The sequence below is a fragment of the Tenrec ecaudatus genome, chromosome 4 (genome assembly GCF_050624435.1).
Source record: "Tenrec ecaudatus isolate mTenEca1 chromosome 4, mTenEca1.hap1, whole genome shotgun sequence".
Taxonomy (NCBI): Eukaryota; Metazoa; Chordata; class Mammalia; order Afrosoricida; family Tenrecidae; genus Tenrec; species Tenrec ecaudatus.
The window spans coordinates 118,227,578-118,240,868 of NC_134533.1; the positions used below are offsets into that span (position 1 = coordinate 118,227,578).

The 13,291-nt window shown below is 53.9% G+C and overlaps 1 protein-coding gene across 1 annotated transcript; it reads left to right on the top strand.

The window, feature by feature from the left end:
* Window positions 1-325: 325 nt before the first annotated feature.
* VPS11 (VPS11 core subunit of CORVET and HOPS complexes) lies at window positions 326-11,594 on the top strand. The gene is made up of 16 exons (XM_075546695.1): window positions 326-535; window positions 1,403-1,551; window positions 1,649-1,784; window positions 2,111-2,274; window positions 3,766-4,013; window positions 4,644-4,845; window positions 5,207-5,358; window positions 6,130-6,316; window positions 7,122-7,268; window positions 7,355-7,543; window positions 7,663-7,824; window positions 8,020-8,159; window positions 8,250-8,452; window positions 8,537-8,708; window positions 10,787-11,009; window positions 11,124-11,594. Exons 1-16 carry the CDS (start codon window positions 349-351, stop codon window positions 11,286-11,288), a joined length of 2,826 nt encoding a protein of 941 aa, XP_075402810.1. The 5' UTR covers window positions 326-348; the 3' UTR covers window positions 11,289-11,594.
* Window positions 11,595-13,291: the final 1,697 nt, after the last annotated feature.

Here is a 13,291-nt window from a genome sequence, read left to right on the forward strand (position 1 = left end):
TTACAACAGAAACCTAGTGCCTTCCAGTCGGTGCCTACTCATAGCGATCTCCTAGGACGGAGTGGGTCGGCCCCAGGGTCCCGCGGAGGCCACTTCTCTGACCGCCACCTCTTTCTCTCGTGGAGTGGCCGGCTGGCTTTGACTGCCCACCTGTCCGGGACCCGCCAGCGCTCGCCCACCGAGCCACCGCGGCAGTTAACGCCCCGCCCGCCGCGAGAGGGCGCTCGCGCGCCTGCGCGCGCACGGTCCGGGCCGCCGCCGGGGACGCGGAAGCGGACGCCCCACGTCACGTGATCCGCCGGCGCCGCCCACGTGACCTCTCGAGCAGAGGCGGGGCCTCTGGCCAAGATGGCGGCCTACCTGCAGTGGAGGCGCTTCGTTTTCTTCGACAAGGAGCTGGTGAAGGAGCCGCTGGGCAGTGATGGAGCCGCTCCTGTGGCCGCACCTGCCGCGGGACCCGCTGCGTCCAAGTTCCTTTGCCTCCCTCCCGGCATCACGGTCTGCGACTCGGGTCGAGGGAATTTGGTCCTGGGCGATATCCTTCCTCCGGAGCTTGTCTGCGCCCGCGGCTCCTTAAGGAGGCGGTCTGCCCGTCCGAGGGGTTTGTGCCACTGCCCGTGAACCGCGTGCCCGGTGCTCTGTCTGTGGTCACTCGGCAAGTCATTTGCTCTCCTTGTGGCTCCGGTTAAGGAGCCCTGGCGACGAGGGGTCACCTGCGGGACTTAGCCTCACAGTCGGCGATTGGAGCCCATCAGCCGCTCCGTTGGCGATAGTTGGGAGCTTTGTGCTCCCCTAAAGGTTGACGGTCTCAGATCCACAGGGGCAGCTCTACTGTTTTGTAAAAGGAGTGCAAATGCCAGTTTTATAAGATTATTTTAAAGATCTTTAAAGTAAAAAAAAAAGGGGGGGGGCAAGATGAGTGTAAAAGATACAGAAGTCCTCATCCCTTCCATTAATTTCGAAGAAGAGGCGAGACGGAAGTGTACTGCTTTGTTCTTCAAATTGCTGCCACTAAACTCTGGTCTCAAATTTTTGTCTTGTGAGGTTGGAAGGCCCACGGGATATGTAGACGCATTCTTGAGAAATGAAGAGCTGTGTGAATGCGAGCTCATCCATTGAGCAAACATGGAGTGGCATCGTGGGTTTTGCTTTGGGTTGCCAACTTCAAGGTTAGCAGTTCAGAGCCACCAGCCTCTCCAGGGGAGGAAGCTGATGCTTTCTGCTCCTATAAAGATTTGAAGCCTCCGAAATCCACAGGGGTCCTTCTGACATGTCCAGTAGGGGTCACTTGGAGTCAGAATTGGCTTGATGACGAGTTTCATTTTGGTGTGGGGTGAATGCTGTTATCTTGGTTCTAAGTATCTCTCCTTGGGACGGAGGCTGCTCCTTAACTGCCCCGCACATATGGAAGGTCAGATCTGGTTCCTGCCCCGCTCCCTACAGCTTACAGGCTTTCAGGCCTACAAGCTGCGGGTGACACACCTGTACCAGCTGAAGCAGCACAATATTCTAGCATCTGTTGGTGAGGATGAAGAGGGCATCAACCCCCTGGTGAGTCTCAGGAAGGAGATGGTGAAGGCTGGGCCGGCTGGGAATGGTTGTTGGAGGATGACTGTCATTTACACTCCTGAGATTGGTTGGCCCACAGGTGAAAATCTGGAACCTGGAGAAGAGAGATGGGGGGAACCCTCTCTGTACACGTATCTTCCCTGCCATCCCGGGAACAGAGCCCACTGTCGTGTCTTGTCTGACTGTTCATGAAAATCTCAACTTCATGGCCATCGGTAAGCAGAAAGAAGGCAAAGCTAACACTCTTCCGATGTTTTTGGAGTAGCTTCTATAGCTCATCTACACTGTTTCCATGAGACTATTTTCATGTTAAATTAAGGCCTTTGAGGTTTTAGAATTTGGCACAAGGTGGCACTTAATTTTATTCTTTGAAGAAGAGTTGGTGAGTACCAGCTTTCTTGTTCTTCATTTTGGTCCTCATCGGAGAAGGTTGCTGTCAGAAAGCTGTCGTTCCTTTGAGTGCCTGCAGTGGTCTTTTTTCTCTTTTGTGCTTCTTGAAATTTTCAGCCTCATTGAAGTGCTATTGCCTGCTCCCCTGCAGGTTTCACTGATGGAAGTGTTACACTGAACAAAGGCGACATCACCCGGGACCGCCATAGCAAGACCCAGATTTTACACAAGGGCAGCTATCCTATCACTGGCCTGTCCTTTCGCCAAGCAGGAAAGACCACTCACTTGTTTGTTGTGACCACAGAGAATGTTCAGGTATGACCAGGAGCAGGCAGGAAAGGGGTCTCCTATTGCTCAGGGGTCTGGTGTAAGGACCTCAGTGGAGAAGTGGGATGCTTACTATTTCACCATGTAGCCTTGTATCATTTTTCTGTTTACTGTCTGTATTTCTTCCCTCTGGAGACAGGGCAAAGTTAGGGAAAGACCTCTCGGGTTATAGTAGGAAGATGTGAAATTTTTTGCCTAACTTGTTAAGAGATGTTGAATCAGTTGCATATATCCATCCCTAAATTGTAAGAGTCTTCCATGGGTTGCATCAGGCAGAGCTGCTACAAAAGAGCTCCTTAAATTATTAAAAAGCAAAGATGTCACTCTGAAGACTAAGTGCACTGAAATGGGTAATTTCAGTGGCCTCATATACATGTGAAAACAGGACGATGAATAAGGAAGACCGAAGAGAAACTGACACCTTTGAATTACAGTGCTGGCAAAGAATATTGGCTATACTATGGACTGTCTGAAGAGCAACGAAATCTGTATGAGAATGCTCCTTAGAAGGCAGGGTGGTGAGACTTGGACACATTATCAGGAGGGGTCAGCACACTGAAAAGGATGTGCTTGTAAAGTGGGGTCAGCAAAAAAGAGGGAGCCCCTCAACCAGGTGGATGACACAGTGGCTGCAATGGTAGGCTCCAACATAACCATGGTGACGGGGAACTTGGCAGTGCTTTGCTGTGTTGCCCATGCATGCCCGCGAGTTGGCACACATGGGTGCTGTCTCGGGAACACTCTTTGGCCAGAGCAGTAGAAGGGCATTTCATTTCGGCTGCATGCAGAATCCCTGTGTCAAGTACTGCTGGTACAGGGGAGGCAAAGATGACGAGACTTTGTCTTAATACTTTGGACATGTGGCCAGGAGAGACCTGTCCCAGGAGAAGCACATCGTACTTGCTACAGTGAAGGGGCAGCAAAGAGGAAGGCCCCCAAGGAGATGGGTTGACACAGTGGCTGCCTTGGTGGGCTCCAGCCCAGGGACAGCTGTGAGGATGGCTTGGGATTGGGCGGTGTTTCTGTTGTGCCCAGGGTCGCCATGAGTCAGCCAGAACCCGCTGGACAGCGTCTGCCAACACATAGAGATGGAAAGAAAGTGTGGGCCCTGCTTCTATTGAATGGCGACCAAGCCAGTTTCGTCTAGTTCGTTCTGACTCATGGTGACCCCTGTGTGTCGGAACTGTGCTCCCTGGGGTTTTTCAGAAGTAGATCGACAAAATTTTCCTCTGAGGCTCCTTCAGGTGGACTTGAACCTCCCACCGAGCAGTTCAGCACATGGACTTCGTGCATCACTCAGGGACGCTCACATTCAAGGGAATGGGGAGTAAAAGAGGCGAGCAGCTAGGGAAAGTCAAAAAGAGTGTTCAGAGGCAAAAAGAGGAAGCCAATGTGGAGGTGGGGGTCCCTTTCTGAAGGCTTTTAGACGCGTCCTCCTCCAAGGTTGCTGCCTGGTAATCCCTTTCTGCTTTCTTGCAGTCCTACGTCGTCTCTGGGAAGGACTACCCGCGTGTGGAGTTGGATACCCATGGTTGTGGGCTGCGCTGCTCCGCCCTAAGTGACCCTTCTCAGGACCTGCAGTTCATTGTGGCTGGGGATGAGTGTGTCTACTTGTACCAGCCTGATGAACGGGGGCCCTGCTTCGCCTTTGAGGGCCAGAAGCTCATTGCTCACTGGTTTAGAGGCTACCTTGTCATCGTTTCACGTGACCGGAAGGTTTCACCCAAGTAAGGATACCAGAGAAGGGAGAGGCAGGGGGCGCTGAACTTGTCCCCCAGAATTTACTGGCTTTTAGATCTTACTGCCTGGATCCTGTCAACCAGCTCTTGTGACAGTTTTCATTGGAAAATGGGCGTTTTTGCAGCCGCCAATGCCAGGGTAGCCCATGTGCTAGGATACTCCAAGGAATTGAGACTTGTTGTTTCGTTGTTTTACAATCCTGTCATCACACCAAATTGGGTAGAGGACTAAGGGACTGGGGAGGGCGAGAGCATGCTGGGTTAGCCTGAGAGGGGACACGGGGTGAGTCTCCACATGGTGGAAGTCCCCCCACCCCCCGTGAAGTAGTACTTGGTCTTCATTCAGTAGCAGGCACAGTGTCTGATGCCCTTGAGGTGCCGGTGAGTTTGTTCATGTGGATGTTCTTCATATTTTCATCCGCTCGCGTCAGTTACTGGATCCTGATCAGGTCTCCGCGTTCTCTCTTCGTCACGTCTCACACAGGGCTGCATATTATTGGGTCAGAGAGGTGATCTGTTCTGGGTAGAACGGGCTGCGACAGCGTCATGTGATGGGAGATGGGGGCGCTGAGACAAGCGGAGAGACAGATAACTGGGACTCTTCCCTTCCCCACGCAGGTCAGAGTTTACGAGCAGGGACTCCCAGAGCTCCGACAAGCAACTTCTCAACATCTATGACCTGTGCAACAAGTTCATCGCCTACAGCGCCGTCTTTGAGGATGTAGTGGATGTTCTTGCTGAGTGGGGCTCCCTGTACGTGCTGACGCGGGATGGGCGGGTCCACGCACTGCAGGAGAAGGACACACAGACCAAACTGGAGGCAAGGCCCCTAGGTTCCCCAAGCTGCCCGCAGACCCCGGAAGAAGCTCCCTCAGTCACCTTGGCCAGGATGTCCTGCCCTTTGGGTCCTCATCTTACTTGGCCTCTCTGGGGTGGACTTTAGGTAAAGGGCTGGGAGGCAGCCTAGAGGAAAGTAACAGCCTGCTAGCCTGCAGCCAGAGCGGCCACTGGCGCCCTCTGTCTGCAGAGAGCCTTGCGGGTGAGGCGAGAGTGGTCTTGCTGCAAGCTAGGAGGTTCAGGCCTGCGCTTGGTCTAGCTAGATGGTGTGCTGTGGGCACCTTCTAGGATGTGCCCTCTCAGGATGGCATTTCCCAGTTCTCTGATTGCCTCTCCCTTTCCAGATGCTGTTTAAGAAGAACCTATTTGAGATGGCCATTAACCTGGCCAAGAGCCAGCACGTGGACAGTGATGGGCTGGCCCAGATCTTCATGCAGTATGGGGACCATCTCTACAGCAAGGGCAACCACGATGGGGCAGTCCACCAGTACATCCGGTCAGTCTGCAGCACTGGGCTGAGAGCTCTGAGTGCAGGGGCAGGCCGGGCGAGAGGCTGATCTCCACAAGGAGTGTGCCTTCTGCAGAAACTTGGAGTCCTCCGAATGGCAGGTTAGGATAGTTTATTAGAATGGGACCGTCCACGTGAACTAATGAACCAAACCAAACTCACTGCCATTGGGCTGATTCCCACTCATGGCGACCCTGTGGGACAGGGTAGAACTGCCCCTCTGGGTTTCTGAGACTGTAACTCTTTACAGGAGTGGAAGATCTCACATTTCTCCTGAGGAGCGGCTGGTGGTTTCGAACTGCTGACCGTACAGGTAGCAGCTCAACTTGGAACCACCACTTCGCCAGGGCTTCTCAAATGAGCTGATGAGTACCTCCAATTTTAAGCTTTAGCTTGGCCTTTAATATTCATTATAACTTATTTCCTTAAATAGACAAGGATGTTTATATCTTAATTCCATACTTCATTCCCCTCGTTCTTTTTCTTGGCATTTTTGCCCTCGTAAAGGTTTGGAAGGAACCCAGCTTACCTCTGTCTAGAATGCCAATTTTCAACCAAATTTGAGTCAGTGTTGAGGGGCCTTGCTGCTCGGTGTGTACACAGTCTGGGAGCAGCCACACCCCCTGGACTAGGAGTTAGTTAATAAAGCCAGAAGAATCTCTCAGAAACCGTACTGGTGTTTGAACAAGTTCTGCAAGTGCCTCCTCTGCCCGTTCAAGTTTGGGAAGTGCCCTGATTCTGATGCACTTGTCTCCCTAGAACCATTGGAAAGTTGGAGCCATCCTATGTGATCCGGAAGTTTCTGGATGCCCAGCGTATCCATAACCTGACTGCCTACCTGCAGACCCTGCACCGGCAGTCCCTGGCCAATGCCGACCACACCACCCTGCTGCTCAACTGCTACACCAAACTCAAGGACAGCTCAAAGCTGGAGGAGTTCATCAAGGTGTGGTGTGGTGGGAGGGCTCCTCGAGCCCCACCCCCAGCATGAAATCGCTCCACCAGGGCTGGATGCAGGGACAGGAAGGAGGTGGCCTTATGAAGGGATGCAGGACCCATGACACTGGACACAGAAGAGGGACAGCTGCCCCAGCTAGTCTCCCTGCTTGTTCTGTGGTGCCAGCCTTCCCGTGGTAGCTCATCCAACGGAGGTGGCCGTGTTTGCAAGGAGTCGAGGCAGGGGCAGAGGACAGTGGCTGACTTTTGTCAGACATCTGTGAGAGGCAGAGTGCCTGAGTATTTCACAAGCAGGGACTCTGGAGCCACACTACCCAGGCTTGAAATCAGGCTCTGCCATTTCCTACCTTCACGGTCTTGGTAGAGGAGGAACCCGAGTGGGGCAGTGGTGACCAGGTGGGCTGCTAACTACAAGGCCAGCAGTTCAGAACCACCAGCCGCTCCAATCTTGAAACCCCACAGGACAGTTGTACTCTGTCCTATAGGGTCACCATGAATCGAATCAACTTGCTGACTGAGTTTGGTTTGGGGCATGGTCTTGGTCAAGTTACCGCATGTCTTTGCAATTCAGATTCTTTATATGTAAAATGAGGTGACGAGTAACCCGGCTTCTGAGCATGGCTTTGAGGAGTGAGTGGCATGTGTGAAGCAGCAGGCCTTTAGAAGGTGCTGCATTCGATGGTTGCTTCTCGCGAGCACAGTCTGTCACAAAGACTGGTGTGAGGCTCAGGTGAGCACGCCTTCTCCTTTCCTTCCCTCCACCTGGGGGTGGATGACTCTGGCGTTCCCCGCAGACAAAGAGCGAGAGTGAAGTGCATTTTGATGTGGAGACGGCCATCAAGGTCCTCCGGCAGGCTGGCTACTACTCCCACGCCCTCTACTTGGCTGAGAACCATGCACACCACGAGTGGTACCTGAAGATCCAGCTGGAGGACATTAAGGTTGGGGCCTGGGACTTGGGCAGAGCTGCCTGCATTTTTAGACTCTCCCTGGGGACAGGGCTCACTTGGCCTGTACCTCTGCACAGAATTACCAGGAGGCCCTTCGGTACATCGGCAAGCTGCCCTTTGAGCAGGCAGAGAGCAACATGAAGCGCTATGGGAAGACCCTCATGCACCACGTGCCCGAGCAGACGACCCAGCTGCTGAAGGGGCTCTGCACAGACTATCGGCCCAGCCCGGAAGGCCGAAGCGAAAGGGATGCTGGGACCTGCAGGGTAAGGCTTGTGGGAGAAGAGTTTTGGGTCATCAAGGAGCATTCAGGGGACCCGGGGGTACTAAGCTCACTCACTCCGTTTCCTCCCCTCCCCTCCCCTCTCCTGCCTCGCCTTCCCAGGCCAACTCTGAGGAGTTCATCCCGATCTTCGCCAACAACCCTCGAGAGCTGAAGGCCTTCTTGGAGCACATGAGTGAAGTGCAGCCCGACTCCCCTCAGGGCATCTATGACACACTGCTGGAGCTGCGGCTACAGAACTGGGCCCATGAGAAAGACCCGCAGGTGAGGCCTGGCCTGGGCCCTGGGCAGCGCTGGAGAAAAGACCCTTCTGGTGCATTCCTTAGCAGCCACCAGTCCCGCCTCACCCTTGGGGGCTAAGTGATCCCTTTCCATGAAGAAGCCCTTGGGCTACAGAGACTCGAGGCTTGACTTGGGATTTTCCCTTCTGTCCAGCAGCTCTCCCCTCCTCCTTCCTAGGTCAAAGAGAAGCTCCATGCCGAGGCCATCTCCCTGCTGAAGAGCGGGCGCTTCGCCAGTGTCTTTGACAAGGCCCTGGTGCTGTGTCAGATGCACGACTTCCAGGATGGGGTCCTGTACCTCTACGAGCAGGGGCAGCTGTAAGAGTAGGGGGCCTTGCTGGGCCAGGGCCGGGGCTCCAGGTCCCTTTCCAGGGCAGCCTCTGAGGCGTGTCTCTGCCCCTGCCGCAGCTTCCAGCAGATCATGCACTACCACATGCAGCACGAGCAGTACCGGCAGGTGATCTCCGTGTGCGAGCGCCACGGGCAGCAGGAGCCCTCCCTTTGGGAGCAGGCGCTCAGCTACTTCGCCCGCAAAGAGGAGGACTGCAAGGAGTACGTGGCGGCGGTGCTGAAGCACATCGAGACCAAGAACCTCATGCCGCCCCTGCTAGGTACGTGGGGGACCGAGTCGGGGTGGGGATCCGGAGGGTGCTGTTGATGCACTATCTCATTTCCTCCCGGGGCCCCCACTGCAGTGGTGCAGACCCTGGCCCACAACTCCACTGCCACCCTGTCCGTCATCAAGGACTACCTGGTCCAGAAACTGCAGAAACAGAGCCAGCAGATCGCACAGGACGAGCTCCGGGTGCGGCGATACCGGGAGGAGACCACCCGCATCCGCCAGGAGATCCAGGAGCTCAAGGCCAGGTACTAGGGTGTGCAGCTGTATCGAGGTCCCCTGGGATAACCTTGTTCTTCACAGGGTGTTCGTGCCTGTTTTAACAAGCCTTTGTGTTGTGAGTTGAGTGAGGGTTTACGTCGTGGACGTAGTTTTACCTTCCGTCAACAATCCATACGCAGTAATTCAGCGCTGTCACTTAGCCCGCTTCCTCCGGCGTTTGCTGGATCCAGCCCTCCTCCTCTCCTCGCCCTCTGGATTTTGTTCTTGGGTACATGCTGCCCTTTTGATCTTAATGGTGGATGATGCTAATATGGGGTGAGCTCGTATCTTGACCTTAGCCTTGGGGGTTCTGCCAGTCTTGATCCAACTAGTAAACCTGGTCTCTCTTGTGATCTGGAGTTCTGTTCCACATTTCCTTCCCCCTTCCAGGACCTTTGAATGTGATCCTCTTCAGAGCAGCTGGGCGGGGGAGCCAGGCATCAGCTAGTTCTGCTCTCAGGGTTTGGAGACTGATATTGTAGACATCCGCTAGTCCACTGGACTGTTTTTCCATGTGTTTTGAGTTTTCTCACTCTGCTCCGGGAGCCAGCCAGAGTTGTACCTTAGTTGGTTGCTCATGAGCTTCAGATACCCCAGTTGCTATGTAACCAGATCAGAATATAAAATACTGTCTTTGGGAACAGTTGTTATTCCTATGCCAGTTGATCTTGGTATCCCTGGGACGATAGGCTGATCCTCTAGGCCCAGCAACGTGGTCACTCGATGCTTGGTTATCCGTAGGACATTTCCTTAATTTTGCCACCTGTCTGCTCGACCACATTCATGGATATATTGGCAGCAGCAGTGAACACACATCCCAAGGGTCCTGTGTCACCTATGTGCATATCCATGCGCCTTCTCCCTTCCAGTATACTCAGTCTGTCTCCCCGAGCATCTACTCCTCGACCCCGCAGTTGCACGAGTACTACCTACTCTTCTCCAAACCCAAACCCATTGCCATCCAGCCAGTGCCGGCTCCGTGGCCCTACTGGATGGGGGAGGGCTGCCCTGTGAGTTTCACAGGAGGAGGAAGCCCTGTCTTTTTCCCCTGGAACAGCTGCTGAATGGAGTTTGGGATCCCAGCCAAACAACCACTGCGCCACCGGGGCTCCTACGCACTCTTCCCAGACCATATCGCTGACGTGTCTGAGCAGCTCCATGAGGAAGGCCGGACACTGGGTGGCTGCGGAGGCCAGGACTTGTTGGGCTTTGGAGGGCACTTGCAGCAGGTGCTGTCCTGTGTGATTTCCTTTGTTTTACCTGGTCTGCGTGCACATCTGCGTTGCTGTGGGAAGCCATTTTGAAGGAGAAAATCCTGTTTAGAGAATGCAGAAAGTGGATATTAGAAGTATTTGCCAGAGACAGAGGGAGCCCTGACTGGTGTAAACACCCAGAGGCACCTCAGAAGCGAGGCCTGCTGAGCTGCTTCTGGAAGGGCACGGCTGCATGCACTGGGCTGCTGGGCGGCAGGATCAACTGGATGCCGACGGACAGCAGCATGCTAGGCGTTAAACCCTACGCTTAAGCCTCTGTGTCCTTCGCATTGTACAGTATGCATGGGAGAGGAAGTGTATCCGTTCCGCATTGACTGCATTGTAGCGGAAGAGGCAGGCGCACACATACATGTTCAAGGAGTAAATCCTAGTGATGAGTCCTAAAGAGAACACGGATGGGGAAGGGTATTGGGAGGAGGAGAGTGTGGTCAGAGTTATTATTGACTGAAAACACAAAACCCAGGACAGGCCTTTTGAAAGGGTCACACCCGAGTAAAGACCCAAAAGACAATTTAATGGTCCTTGAGATGAGAGAGAAACTCCGTCCCTCCGGGCTCCCTGGACTTGGCGGTGAGCAGGCAGAGATTCTTTGGACTCAAGGATCCCCTTGGGATGGTAAGACAAGGCTTATGGCTCTACCTGTCCATCTGCTCCTCGACCCCACAGTTGCAGGAGTATACCTGCTCTCACTAAACCATTTTGGGGACCTGGTCTCATCACCGCCAGCCGCCTTCTCTCCCCACTTGGCTCCTGGCCCTTCCCTCACTGCTGGCCTCTCTGCCTGTCTCCAGTCCTAAGATTTTCCAGAAGACCAAGTGCAGCATCTGCAACAGTGCCCTGGAGTTGCCTTCCGTCCACTTCCTGTGCGGCCACTCCTTCCACCAACACTGCTTTGAGAGTTACTCAGAAAGCGATGCCGACTGCCCCACCTGTCTCCCTGAAAACCGGAAGGTCATGGACATGATCCGTGCCCAGGAACAGAAACGAGACCTCCATGACCAGTTCCAGCACCAGGTGGGCTGAGTGGGCCGTGCGGGAGCACGCGAGGGCTCTGTCCTCTTCTGCCGGGTTTGTGGGGTGGGAGCGTTTGGGAAATGAACCCCTGAAGTCTGCGTTCCCTCTCCGCAGCTCAAGTGCTCTAATGACAGCTTCTCCGTGATTGCCGACTACTTTGGCCGAGGTGTTTTCAACAAGTTGACTCTGCTGACCGACCCTCCCACAGCCAGACTGCCCTCAAGCCTGGAGGCTGGGCTGCAGCGGGACCTGCTCCTGCCCTCCAAGCGGGGCACTTAAGCAGTTTGCGGGGAGGAGTGTGATCACGGTGGAGGCGGACAGCTGGGCCAGGACCTCACTCGATTGGACTCCTTAGTTTCAGGACTAACAGGCACTTCCTTTGCCAGCTTCTTGTTCAGGCTGCCCAAGATGCTTCTGTTGACCATTCTGAGCCGTGTAGGTGACACCAGACTAGCAGGGAGGGCACCCCCTGAGTGCGGACAGTCACTGCTGTAGTCCCTGCCCGTCATAGAGCACCAGGCTGTGCTTGGGTCCCTGCTCCCCCAGGCTATAAATAAAATAATGATTCAGGGGCTAAAGGATTTATGCCGGGGGCCTTGTGGTGATTCTTAACTACTGCATAATGTACTCCATTCCCTCTGTCCTGCTACAGTTCCACTTGCCCTCCCACGGAAGTGGGAAGAAGCCCCACTTCCCTTGCTGGAAGGGCATGTGACTCAGCCTCATTTCCTATATTGGCTAGATTATGTCTTGTTGTATCTGGTACCAGGTAACAAACAGGTGAACCAAACCCACTGCCATCGAGGTGATTCTGACGGTTCCTGATGGAACAGAGCTGCTCTGTATGCTTTCCCAGGCTGTAAGTCTCTGGCAGCAGTTCTCAACCTGTGGGTCGAGACCCCTTTGGGAGTCAAACAACCCTTTCACAGAGGTTGCCCGATTTACAATAGTAGCAAAATGAGTGATGAAGTAGCAACAAGAATACTGTTACGGTTGGGGGTCCCCACCACATGAGGGGCTGTATGAAAGGGTCGCGGCAGGAGGAAGGCTGAGAACCACTGCTCTATGGAAGCTGTCTGCCTAATCTTTCGCTAGCAGAGCAAACAGCTTATAGGTTTGAACCACCAACCTTCTGATTGCCCATAATTTAACTTGCTGCACCACTTGGGCTCCTTAGCAGCTGGCTGAAAGGCCCTTTATTGAAATGAGCTTCCTTCCTGTAGTTGTTAGCGGCAGTTTGTGCTGCTAGGTGTCTGTGGGTCTTGGGTTGGCCTAGGTCGGGAAGTTGCCCCAGTGGGATGGAGTCCATGGAAGGCAGTAACGGGCGTGGTGGTCCCTGTCAGACCAAACGATGCAGTCGGTAGCGCCTCAGTACAATGGCAGGAGCTGGCCTGGCTTGAGTTTGCTGTTTGACTCCAACGGCGAAACCCTTAACTGCTCTGGCATTGGGGGTTCTACCACCTGACCTTGTACAGCGGTCTTCTTCACAAAGGACGTTCAGTGGTTAGCACATGGGGACTTCACACGGAGAAAGCACTTGTACAGAGGCCATGACCCTGTAACACTACCGTCTTGGCACAGCCACTTTGAAGTCCTTGTCTTCGGCATGACACTTAACCTCTGAACCAGGTCCCTCATTTTAAAATCAACAAGTTGTTACTTCCACTGGAGCAAAGCTGCGAACAGAGGAGGGGAAGGTCAGAAAAGCAGCCCTTCCACAGCCAGCGGAAGGACTGGCACGAGCTTTCTGGAGGAGGCCTCGCTCTAGAGGGTATTTTTTGCTGCTGACTAAATGTCAGAGGTTTGAGTCTCAGGTGTGCTGCCAAAGAGTCCACCTACTTCTGAAAAAAAAAACAGCCCTCAGGAAACCCCCTGGTATGCCTCTATCACAGGAAGATGAGTCTGGTTTATGGGCCATGCTGGGTGACCTGCTCAAGAGCCGCTTCTTCACTTTTTCCCACTTGTGAAAATGCACATCATAAAAGCATACACCATCTCAACAACTTCTATATGTCGAAAAGTTCCGTGGCATTGATGGCCGTCAAGCTGTGCAACCCTCTTCACATTCTTCCTCCTCCAACTTCCCATCATTCCACTCACACCATAAGTTTCCTGCCCCCAAAGCAGAACTCCCCACCTCCCAACCACTTTAGAATCTTCGATTTCTAGACGAGTATATATTTACTCCCTTGGCAAGATCTGGAGGTGCAGTGGGTGAAGTGTGGGGGCTGGGGCCAAAAGGTCAGCGGCTTGAACACTGGCCTGGAGAGGAAGAGAGGGTG

Excerpts from the sequence above, each read along its gene's own strand:
- VPS11 (XM_075546695.1), top strand. The coding sequence starts at position 349 with ATGGCGGCCTACCTGCAGTGGAGGCGCTTCGTTTTCTTCGACAAGGAG. Across the intron at positions 8,709-10,786 it reads ATCCAGGAGCTCAAGGCCAG|TCCTAAGATTTTCCAGAAGA; the intron begins GTACTAGGGTGT and ends GCCTGTCTCCAG. Across the intron at positions 11,010-11,123 it reads ATGACCAGTTCCAGCACCAG|CTCAAGTGCTCTAATGACAG; the intron begins GTGGGCTGAGTG and ends CCCTCTCCGCAG.